Source organism: Sturnira hondurensis, unplaced genomic scaffold (genome assembly GCF_014824575.4).
Source record: "Sturnira hondurensis isolate 20B ecotype Veracruz unplaced genomic scaffold, ASM1482457v3 Scaffold0021143, whole genome shotgun sequence".
NCBI lineage: Eukaryota > Metazoa > Chordata > Mammalia > Chiroptera > Phyllostomidae > Sturnira > Sturnira hondurensis.
In genome coordinates this window covers 31,128,643-31,141,301 of record NW_028093774.1, presented here as the reverse complement: position 1 = coordinate 31,141,301, position 12,659 = coordinate 31,128,643, and the positions used below count along the sequence as shown (strand labels likewise).

The 12,659-nt window shown below is 35.1% G+C and overlaps 1 protein-coding gene across 2 annotated transcripts in view; it reads left to right on the top strand.

Annotated features, from left to right (window-relative positions):
• The window catches only part of MNAT1 (MNAT1 component of CDK activating kinase), a 167,383-nt gene that overhangs the window by 140,276 nt on the left and 14,448 nt on the right, over positions 1-12,659 (top strand). Inside the window, exon 8 of one of the 2 annotated variants that reach the window (XM_037031564.1) lies at positions 4,975-5,067. The exons of the other annotated variant lie outside the window; for it this stretch is intronic. Coding sequence (XP_036887459.1) covers positions 4,975-5,067 — 93 coding nt within the window. The remainder of the gene's footprint in view (positions 1-4,974; positions 5,068-12,659) is intronic. 2 annotated transcript variants of the gene reach the window in all.

Sequence of the window (12,659 nt, the reverse complement as noted above, 5' to 3'; positions counted from 1 at the left end):
TCATCCCCCTCCTTGGTCAAATTTATTCCTAGGTATTTTATTCTTTTTGATGCTAATATAAATGGAATTGTTTTCTTAATTTTTTTGGATTATTGTTGCTAGTATATAAAAATACAGGTGGTTTTTGTGTGTTAATCTTCTACCCTGCAGCTTTTTTGAATTCATTTGTTAATGCTAGTGACCTTTTTGTGAACTCTTTGGGATTTTCAATATATAGGATCATGTAATCTGTGAATAAAGATAGTTTTCCTTCTTCCTTTCCATTTTGGATGCCTTTAATTCCTTTTTCTTGTCTGATTACTCTTTTTAGAACTTCCAGTACAGCGGTGAACAGTGTTCTTGTCTTGTTCTTGATCTCAGGGGAAAAGCTTTTAGTCTTTTACCATTGGATATGGCATTAGCTGTGGACTTCTGGTAAATGCCCTTAATCATGGTGAGGAAGTGCCCTTCTATTTCTAGTTCTCTGTTTTTTATTATGAAAAGGTGTTGGATTTTTCCAAGTGCTTTCTCTGTATCAGTTGAGCTGATCATGTGTTTTTACCCCTTTGTTCTATTAATATATTATATTACATTAATTAATTTTCTGATGTTGAACCACCTGTGTGTTCCTGGGATAAATTCCACTTGGTCATAGTATATCATCTTTTTAATATGTTGTTGAGTTTGGTTTGCTTGTGTTTTGTTGAGGATTTTTATACCTTTAATGATAAGGAATATTGGTCTGTAATTTTGTTGTGTATGTGAATCTTTATTTGGCTTTGATATTGGTAATACTGGCCTTATAGAATGAGTTAGAAAGTGTCCTCCCTCCCACCACCCCCTTCTAATTTTTGGAAGAGCTTGAGAAGGTTTGGTGTTAAGTCTTCAAATGTTTGGTGGACTTCACCAATGAAGCAACTTGGTCTGTATTTTTATTTTTTGAGAGGTTTTTGATTATTGTACAATCTCTTACTTGTTACAGATCTGTTAAGATTTTCTGTTTTTTCTTGAATGAATTTAGATGAATTGTGTGTTTCTAGGAATTGTCCATCATCTAGTTGTCTAATTTGTTGGTATAGCATTATTCACAGTTTTTAGTTATTTGTTGTTTTTTAAAAAAATATTTTTTTTATTTATTTTTAGAGAGAGGGTAAGGGAGGGAGAAAGAGAGGGAGAGAAACATGAATGTGGGAGAGAAACATTTATTGGCTCCCTCTCACGCACCCTGTATGAGGGAACCTGGCCCGCATCTCAAGCATGTGCCCTGACCAGAACCTGTGACCTTTTGGTTTGTGGGACAGTGCCCAAACCACTGAGCCACACCGGTCAGGGCTTTTGTCTTTTTTGTTTGTTTGTTTTTGTTTTTGTTTTGTTTTGTCAGTCTGCTAGAGGTTTGTCAATTTTGCTAATGTTTTCAAACCACCAACTTTTTTCTCCTGACTTTTGTTTTCATTGATTTTCTTTATTATTTTTTGGTTCTCTGTTTAATTTATGTTCACTCTAATCATTACTATTTGGTTCTTTTTTGCTACCTTTTGGTTTAGCTTGCTCTTCTTTTTCTAAGTCCTTAAGGTATAACATTAGCTTATTGATTTGAGGTCTTTATTTTTTAATGTAAGCATTAAGTGCTATAAATTTTCCTGTAACTTAATAAGCCTTCTCTGTATCTCAAGTTTTGTATGTTGTATTTTCATTTGCATTCATTACTAAGTATTTTCTAATTTCCCTTTTGATACCTTTTTTGATCCATTGCTTGTTAAAGTGTAGGTTGTTTGATTTCTACTTTCCTTCTTTTCCACTTTCCTTAAAATTTTCACTTTCCTTCTTTTATAGATTTCTAGCTTCATTTCATTGTGATCAGAGAGGATGCTTTGTATGATTTCAGTCTTAAGGCTTGTTTTGTGGCCTAACATATACTCTGTACTAGAAAGTGTTCCACATGCATTAAAAAAAATTCTGTATTCTCTCCCTAGCATTTCCTCCCAGGCTTTATGCAGTCTATTGTAAGTCTCAACTGTATTGTGTTGGCCAAAAAGTTTGTTTGTTTGTTTGTTTGTTTGTTTTTCTGTGAGATGGCTCTAGTGGTGCCTAGTTGTCTTTCATTTCCTTTGAACAATTTTGTTAGATTGTTTATGACAGCTGTTGTCATAAATCAGCATGCATTTAATTGTCAGTCCTGGTTGGTGTGGCTCAGTGGATTGAGTGCTGGCCTGTGAAACAAAGAATTGCTGGTTCAATTCCCAGTCAGGGCACATGCCTGGGTTGCAGCCCAGTCCCCAGTGGGAGGCGCGTGAGAGGCAACCACACATTGGTGTTTCTCTCCCTCTCTTTCTCATTCCCTTCTCCTTTCTTTAAAAAAAAAAAGAAAGAAAGAAATATGAGTCATCGAAAGCCATTAAGTAGAGACAAGTTAAACTAGGAGCTCTGAGTCTATTCTCTGTTCTTCATACTTTGTCAGCAAATTATGGTTACAGCAGAACATGCATTTTTTTTGTATCACTACAGACTAAAATACTTGTTCTTGAGCAAAGAAAGAAAAGGAAGCAAACTAGGGAGAAACACATTATCAAACTTCTTTCAATCTTTTGTAATCAAATCCGAATTTAAAGATTGCCAATTGCATAGAGTATTATAGCACCAATTGATTAAATAGCTGTACTCAGTGTTCTGCATTTTAGAGATCATTCTTAATCATCTGTTTTCTTTATGCTTTGCTATTTTTAAAACATTAAATGTGAGATCTTTATTTTCTTGTTTAGGTAGTATCTAAAACATTTGCCCCAACATGTGACCATTTTTTAAGTTCACAGGATATATTGGTTTATACCAGCTTAAAAGCTGATTTCCTCTTAATGCCTTAAAAATTACAGAATTCCATAAGAATTACAAGTTGTCCAAGTTCTGGTAAGCCAGGCACTTTAATTTTGGTTTTTAGAACTAATAATTTTCTATGAGAAATTATCTCTGTTTTTCTGGCTAGTACTGAGAACTATTTTATTGTCTTAACTATTCATAGAAAAATAAATATTGAGAACTCAGGAAGTTTTCATGCAAACATAGCTATTAAAAAAGTGTTAAGTCTTTGTTCACTGTGAGGAAATAAATGTTTAGAAAATTCTTACCGTAAATATGATTATAACAGTTTCCCAAAGCCAATAAAGAAAGTATTTGGTCCACTGAAGAAAAATTCAGTCAGTGCAATTAAGCAGCTAATGTGAAGACATTAATCAGAATTGCAAAGCTTCTAAGTACCACTTAACTCTCATCATGTAGGCTCAAGTGCTTTACACTCATCAGGTCTCAGCAGTGCGCTTTCTTGTTCAAGGTAAACTTCTTTAGGAGTAAGGAGTTTTCAAAATCTACAGCCTCCTACTGTGTTCAGAAGTGTTTTCTGGAGACACAGGTAGCATTTTCTTTAAACAAACCAACAAACAAACAAACAAATCTGAGTCTATAATATGTCATGAAAAGAAACACCCTTATTTAAGAAAGGAGGCAGGAACTTTGGCCTCTATCCAAAATTCCGCCAGGAAAAAGAGAGAGGATCTCTGTGTGAAGGAATTGTAATGTTATATATATTCTTTGTTTTTATTTGGAATCAATTTGAATTCAAGATAGCTTTCTTAGAAGAAGCACTTTACAATATGCACCCAGACCCGAGTGAGGCTGAGTAAATCTTTGGTCACTCTTCTCTGTAACCACAAGACCAAAAGGGCCTAAGCCATTGGGGTACTTTCTGAAATTCATTTATAGTCACATAATTTATTTTTTATGGATCAAGATCACAGTAATTTTAGTGTTTTAATCATACCATGTTAGTATATGACATTTACATAGAAAGAGGAATTGGAAATACTTGTTAAATGTATGAATTATTATATGGGTTCTGCTGAGTACACCTGGAGAAAATCATGCAACTGTAGATTGGGTGCCACTCAGCAGTCATTCTGCACAAACCCATAGTTGGTTTCTCTCTTTTCCCACAATGGCTTTCCCAGATCACCCCTCTCCCAAATCTCTCACTCCTATCTTCCTTCTTTCAGACTCGGTAGCTGATCTTTTAACTCACTACACAGAGGAAATAGACGTATGAATGTATCCCCTCAAAGCCAGTCCCAACTGTAAACTTGTCTGTGTTTGCACACATTGTCAACACCTTCCGTCCATCCTTAGATGCAGAGAGGACCCTGTCCTACGTCTGAAACTAATCTTGCCATTTGTGTTCTGTGGTCTGCTTGGACCTTCCACTCGGGGGTTACACCATCAAATTGGCCTCCACCCCTTTTCCCTGATCTTCACTTCTCTGTTAGATCTTTAGTTTACCACATGAATATACTCAAATTTCCATCTTGAAACAACTTCTTTCATCAATCCTTAATCTCCCCTCAAAATACTGCCCTTTCTCCCATATTCATTAAACTTGCGAAAGAAGTTTTATGTTTGCTATCTCCACTGGCTTATTTCTGATTTATTCCAGACCTAGTCTGTTTGGCTTTTATTTAGAATCTGACTTTGTTAATTCACTATTGAATTCCTAGTTAAAAAATTTGGCAGGTTATCTTGTAGTCCTGGTCTTATTTTATCTCTCTGTGACCACTTTCTTTTCCTCAAGCTGTATCTTTCCTTTGGTTTGTGACACTAGTTTTGTTTTATTCTCTCTGACCTCTGCTTCTAAATCTTCTTTGACTAACTCCTGCTAAAGTTGTTATCATGCGTGGCTCTTCGATCTTCTGGTTTCGCTTACTACTGAGTACTTATTATGAGCTAGGCTCTCTCCTAGGCACTTCTCATACATGGTGCCTGACAGTTTATAACAACTCTGAACAGACATGTGACTTGTCTGAGTTCACTACTAAGGGAGTGGTCAGAATACAACACCATATCTGTTTGATCCTATAGGTATATTTTAATAGTTTTCAAACTTTTAAAAGAGACAGTAGTTTTTTTAATCTTACTGGAACCCCCAAAGATGACAGCATGAGTACTCTGTTACAGAGGGGGTGACGGATCCAGCCTGGTCCTCCTCTGCATTCTGCCCTGCAGGCACTTACTTAGAACCCAAGGGCTCTGCGAAAGCCAGTGTGAAAGGTAAAGTGATTTATTTAAATCCCAGGCCTGTTTGTTTTAAACCCAGATTTCCAGCTGGATCCTGGGAATTTCTATTTTTCTTCCTATGTGCCTGACAAGTATGTTATGTTCAAAGTGGAGCTATCTTCTTTGTGAAAAATATTCTAGCTGTGCATATTCTGTTGTGATGAAACTTTCTAGTCCAGCCAGTCTTCTGTGTCTGAGACTTGGGGGTTGTTAAAGAATTTTTTTCTTGCTGCTATTTCTCGTATAATTAGATAATTAAGCTCCTTAGGGTCATAATCCCTAAAGGTGCTCATGATAATTTTCTTTGCCTCCTTTTTTACCCTCTCTTTCTCTAATCTGTCTTTCATACAAAGATTTTTAAAATTTAGGTCAGATTGCATCATTTATCCACTAACATTTTTAATGAGTCCCCATTATCTATTAAAAATACTTAAGGCATACAGGGCCTTTCAGATTTGACACTCAGGCCTCTAGACACTTTGTATACTTTTCCCCTTTCTAGAATACCCTTCTTGCCTCTTTACCTGCCAAATTATTATTCTCCCTTCATATATCAACTTATGCATTATGTTTTCTGCAAACACTCTCATGACTTCTCCAGGTGGCCATTTCTCCTATGTTTTAAAATTGTTTATCTTCATCTTTCTTTACACTAGACTTTGAGTTCCTTGGGAATAGGGACCATCTTCTCATCTAGCACCTAGCACAATACTGTTTCATAGTAAGTGTTTAATATATGTTCATTGAAGGAATAGATTGATCCCAAGAAGATAAAAAATTTTAACCTATAATATATCATCTGTATATTGTATTATGTTCACCACCCCAAGTAAAGTTTCCTTCCATCACCATTTATTCCCCCTTATGTTCTCTTCTGCCTCCCCACATTCCCAATTTCCTCTAGCAATCACCATACTATTGACTGTGTCTATACTATGTTTTTTGTTTCATGCTTAATCCCTTTACCTTTTTCACGCAGCCCTGCAACACCCCACTCCTCTGACAGCTGTTAGTCTGTTCGCTCTACGAGTCTGTTTCTGTTTTGTCTGTTTATTTTGTTCATTAGATTTTACATATGAGTGAGATCATATGGTTTTTCTCTGACTGGCTTATTTCACTTAGCATAATGCCCTTTAGGTCCATCCATGATGTCACAAAGCGTAAGAGAACCTTCTTTTTTTATGGCAGAGTAGTATATTCCATTGTGCAAATGTACCACAGCTTTTTTATTTACTCATTTACTGATGGACACTTGGGTTGCTTCCATTTCTGTGCTACTGTAAATAATGCTGCATTGAGCGTAGGGGTGCATATATTCTTTTGAATTAGTGTTCCCAAGAAATGGAATCTCTGGGTTGGTTACTAGACAGTTCCATTTTTAATATTTTATGGAACCTCCATACTGTTTTTGCCCAGTGACTATACCAATCCCATTCCCACCAACAGTGCACTAGGGTTCCCTTTTCTCCACGTCATTGCCAACACCTGTTGTTTGTTGTTTTATTGTTGATAGCCTTTCTTACAGGTGTGAGGTGATATCTCGCTGAGTTTTTATTTTGAATTTCTCTGATGATTAGTGACATTGAGCATATTTCCATATGTCTAATGGCCATCTGTATGTCCTCTTTGGAGAAGTGTCTGTTCAGGTCCTTTGTTCTTTTTTTTTTTTTAAATTAGATTGTTTGGTTTTTTGGTGTTGAGTTAAATAAGTTCTTTATAAATTTTAAATATTAACCCCTTATCGATGTATCATTGGTAAGTATGTTCTCTCATTCAGTGGGTTGTCTTTTCATTTGGTTGATGGTTTCCTTTGCTGTACAAAACCTTTTTTTAATGTAGTCTGATTTGTTTATTTTTTCCTTTGTTTCCCTTGCCTGAGGAGATATAGTAGAAAAAACACTGCTATGAGAGATATCTGAGATTTTACTGCCTCTGTTTTCTTCTAGGAATTTTATGGTTTTTAGTCTTATATTTAAGTCTTTAATCCATTTTGAGTTTATTCTTGTGTATGGTGTGAGAAGGTGACCTAGTTTTTATTTACATATGTATGTGTGTATCTGTCCAGTTTTCTCAATACCATTTATTGAATAGATTGTCTTTACCACATTGTATGCTTTTGCCTCCTTTGTCAAATAGTAGTTGACCATAAAGCATGGGTTTATTTCTCGGCTATCTGTTCTGTTCCATTTTCTCTATATTTCTGTTTTTATGCCAGAACCATGATATTTTTCTTAAATCCTCACCCAAGGATATGTTTACTGATTTAGAGAGAGAGGACAGGATGGGGGAGAGAGAGAGACAGATAGGCAGACAGACAGACAGAGGCGGACATTGATGTGAGAGAGAAATATCAGTCGGTTGCCTCCCATATGTGGATTGAACCTACAACCTAGGTATGTGCTCTGACTGAGGGTGAACCCACAACCTATTGATGTACAGGATGATGCTTCAATAAACTGAGCCATTCACTTACAGCAGTGCCATGCTGTTTTAATTACTATGGCCTTATAGTATAGTTTGATATCAGATAACATGATTCTTCCAACTATGCTCTTTTTTTCTCAAGATTGCAGTGACTATTTGGGGTCTTTCGTGGTTCCATATACATTTTTGGAATATTTTTTCTAGTTCTGTGAAATATGCTATTGGTATCTTAATAGGAATTGCATTGAATTGGTAGATTGATTTGGGTAGTATAGACATTTTAATGATGTTAATTCTTCCTATCCATGAACATGGTGTATGTTTCCACTTGTTTGTATCATCTTCGATTTCTTTCTTCAGGGTCTTATAGTTTTCTGAGTATAGGTCTTTTACATACTTGGTTAAATTTATTTCTAGGTATTTTATTATTTTCTTATCCAATTATAAATGGAATTGTTTTCTTAGTTTCCCTTTCTGATAGCTTATTATTGGTGTATAAAAATGCTACTGATTTCTAGATTTTTATTTTGTGTCCTGCTACTTTCCTGAATTCATTTATCAGTTCTAGTAGTTTTTTTGGTGGAATTCTTGGACTTCTTTGTGCACAGTGTTATGTCATCTTCAAATAATGACAGTTTTACTTTGGATGCCTTTTATTTCTTGTCTCATAGCTGTGGCTAGGACTTCCAGTAATATGGTGGATAAGAGCTGTGAAAGTGGATATCCCTGTCTTGTTACCCATCTTAAGGAAAACTCTTGTATTTTTGCCCATTGATTATGATGTTGGCAGTGGGTTTGTTATATATGGCCTTTATTATATTGAGATGTATTCCCTTTGGTACCACTTTGCTGAGAGTTTTTTTATCATAAGTGGGTGCTTGATTTTATCAAATGCTTTTTCTGTCTCTATTGATATGATCATGTGGTTTTTATCCTTCATTTTATTTATTTGGTGTATCATGTTTACTGATTTGCAAATATTATACTAACCTTCCATCTCTGGAATAAATCTCACTTGGTGATGGTATATCATCTTTTCAGTGTACTGCTGGATCCAGTTTGCTAATACTTTGTTGAGGATTTTAGCATCTATTAATGTATTCATCAGGGATATTGGCCTATAATTTTCTTTCTTTGTAGTGTTTTTATTTGGTTTTGGAATTAGGATAATTCTGGCCTCATAAAATGAGCTGATAGTGTTCCTCCTCTTGCATTTTTTGGCGTAGTTTGAGAAAGTTAGGTGTTAATTCTTCTTTGAAGAACTTCTTTGGTGAAGTTCACCTGTCAAGCCATCCAGTCCAGGGCTTTTGTTTGTTGGGAGTTTTGTGGGATTGTTGGGATTGTTGCTTCAAATTCCTAGTTATAATCAGTCTGTTCAGATTCTCTGACTCTTCCTGATTCCGTTTTGGAAGATTATATGTTTCTAGGAATCCCTTTAGTCCAAATTGCCTAATTTTTTGGCATATAATTGTTCTAATCTTTGCCATTTTAATTATGATGTGATTAGGTCTTGATGAGGGCCTGGGATAAGATTTCATTGTAATGTTCTTTTCAGTTTTAGGATTTTAAGTTACTTCTCTTATTGGACTGTGTATACTGACTGCCGTTACCTACTGGTCTTTTCATTTATTTTACATTTAAATTTTATTTTTAGTAACTGCATGTATGATTACAATTAAATTTTATTTTTAGTTATATTACTAAAATGTAACTACATGTAATCATACATGTAGATACATCCTTGTAACTATGTACATGTAATCATACATGTAACTTCATCCTTGAAAGTGTTTCTTTCAAGGATGGGATTTATTTCTTTAGTATATATGTGCTGTCATTTCAAATAAAATGCTATCTTTAGTTCCTTAAAATAATTTTCACAAATGGAGGCCAATTAGGAACAAAATTTATCAGCATAATCTTAGTTTGGATTTTGTTTTTTATTTTTACTTTCATTGACTTATACGGTTAGATTCACTCCAAACCATGATTTTGAAGTGCAGATACTGTGTGGCTTATTTTATGAACTTGGTATGACAGGTAGAAATAATTTTTCTCCCAAAAGGTATAATTCAAGGAAAACAGTAAGATATTTTTCCCCCTTCACTTTATCCTTTTAAAGTAATAAAATAAGAAATTTAGGTTTAAAGTAAACTTTTTAAAAAAGTAGATTAAATTTTTAAAATTTAATGACTTTCAAAAAGTCATATGTAAATGATTAGAATGTGTTTTCAATTAAAGTATTATTCTAGTATATTCAGAGTCATAATGCATTGCCAAAAAACTGTAGTCTGGAAGCAAACCAGAATACTGAAAATAATTCTATAATTTTTTTAAATAAGAGGAACATTGTTTTACACATGAATTTTTTGGTTCAAGTGGTGTGTAACCAACTAACCGACTTGTCTGTTAAAGCATTCTGTCCCAGAAAAGCTTCATTTTTGACAAAATTGATTGCATTAGCACATTACTTGCAATAATGGGCATAGATTTTTTTTTTCTCCCCAAAGTGATGCTGTGGTTTTGCTTTTGGAAGAGAGTACAAGTTTTCTGTGGCTTAAGTATTAAAAATGCTTCTTAAAAACTTGAAATTGTTATGCATTAAACCAGAACTCTTGGAACTTTTTCAGATTATATTGCTTATAGTCACTCATTCCCCTTAGTAGATATTTTATGAACCTGTTTCTACTTGCTGGAAAAATAGAATTTTTCATAATTAAGAGAAAACATCAGTTATTTTATCCACGTGGCTTTGTCTTTGCTTGTTATTGTTTGCTTTAGAGATTTATATAAGTTGTTGACATGATTCAGATTCCAGTGTGTGAAATAGACCTTTTGAGAAGGTGCTTTGAATGGAAAAATAAATATCTTACAAAATACGTAGCTTTGGGTGTGTTCAGTTCTATTTGAATTTCTTGTTTTTCTTTGCAGTCACACCTGTATTCCAATATAGAGTGTATATTTGAGTAGGAAATGGGTTCAGCTTATGAGACAGTATAGTAAAATATCAAAGAATTTTTAAATACATATATTAAGGAAAATGCCAATATTTAGAATTTAAATAAAGTTATTTTACACTCTATATTATACCCCATCTCTCTGTCATTTTTATAGGCATCTTCTAATTTGTAAGAAACTTTCCTGTCCTCAGTGACTGACGTACAACTTATGTTCCACAGACTCCTCTGCCACTTTCTTTCACAGCTTCATATTTTGTGGTGATAATTCTTCATATCCTCTGTGTTTTTATTTGCTATCTTTATCATGGCCATTCTTTAGATCTCTATCTTAACTACCCAGAATCTTGACTGACTTTTAAAATTCTGTACTCTCTGCGTATAAGTTAGGATGATTTATTTTTTAAAAAAACAATGGCTGTTTAGCGAGTCAGTATTTATTTTGCTATCAAGAAACTTATGTGACAGGGAATGGATAATATTTATAAATAGCCATGGTACTTACAAGAGAAGTAGGGATAAAGTACTGTGCAAATTCAGAGGAGGAAAGAAATAATTCTATGTGGGCAATCCATCTAAAATACTGTTAAATATTTTAACATAGAGAAATACAAAGAGTAATATAAAAAAGAACTATTATAATTTTGCCACTCAGAAGTAATAAGTGTTATTTTCAGAAGTCTAAAGGTAACATATCTCTTCCTTCCAAACAAAACAAAGGCTGTAGAATGCTTAACGTTAGACCACCCCCTCCTGTTTTTCTTGCTGTCCTTGTTACCCGTGTATGGTGGTGGTGGTGGTGGTGCTTTTGGCTCATCTTTGCTTCATGTATCCTACTCTTCCATTGGCATTTTATTTCCTTGTTGCTGAAATATCTTCTTGAGCAAGTCTTTTACATTTTCTATGTTCTAGTGCTGCTGAATTCTTCATGTTTTTCCTCACATATGAGGTCTGCCCAGAAAGAATCCAGCCATTGTCAGTATAACAAGAATAATTTGCACACTGTTGATGTAGTCTGGCAGCCAAGGAGAGTGAACTGAAATGCACACACACGAACAGTGGCAACTTCACTATGCCAGTCAGTGAGGGTGGTGGACACTTTGAGTGAGCATGTGTACTGTGTGGCCAAGGCATTCAAAATTACTGAGGGAATAGAGCAACGGATCTAATCACATTTTGCATTAAGCTTGAACATTCCTCCGTGGGAACTATTTGGATGATTCAGAAGGCTGCAGCTATCCGCAGCTGGTGATTGGCTGCTTCATCGCAACAACACACCTGCTCATGCATCACGTCCCAGGCAGAGTTTTTGGCGAACTATCAAATTACCCAGGTGATTCAGCCCCGCTGCAGCCCAAACTTGGGACCCTGCAACTTCTGGCTTTTCCCAAAACTAAAATCACTTTGAAAGGGATTTGAGACCATCTCTGAGATTCAGGAAAATATGACAGGGCAGCTGATAGCAATTGAGAGAACTGTGTGAGGTCCCAAGGCACCTACTTTGAAGAGGACTAAGGTGTCATTGTCTTATGTACAGTGTTTCTTGTATCTTGTATCGTCATCAATAAATGTCCCTATTTTTCATATTACATGGCTGGATACCTTCTGGACAGACCTCGCATATCTTTTAATTCACTAATTTCAGACAAGATTGGGTGATTTCAGGATGATATGGCCATAGTCTAATTCACTAAATTCATCTGCTTACTTAACCTGTTAATTGAAATTTTTATTCTCAGAATCTGTTTGATTTATTTCAAAAAAAAATGCCTGTCTTTTTCATATTGTCTTTTTCTTGCCTTATGGTATTGATTTCTTTCTACATAACTTTTGACTCCCCCCAAACTTAAGTATAGTCCTTCAGTATTTGCAAGGGATAGTTCTATGATCCCCCCTGCAGAAACCCACATTTGTGGACACTCAAATCCTTGTATAGGATGGAGTGGAACAATGTATAGTCAGTCAGCCACTTGCATCTAGGGATTCCCATCATCGGTTGTTTCAATCCATGGATGCGAAACCCAGGGATAGGAGGACCCACAACGTATTTATTGAAAACCATGTGTAAGTGGAACTGTGAGGTTCATACCCATATTGTTTAAGGATCAATTGAATACTTCTTTTAATATTTCTTTTCAGCTTTTCTTATCTATGGGTCCAAGTGTGTTGTCTTGTCATTGGTTGTGTCTTCTGAGTCTTTTATAA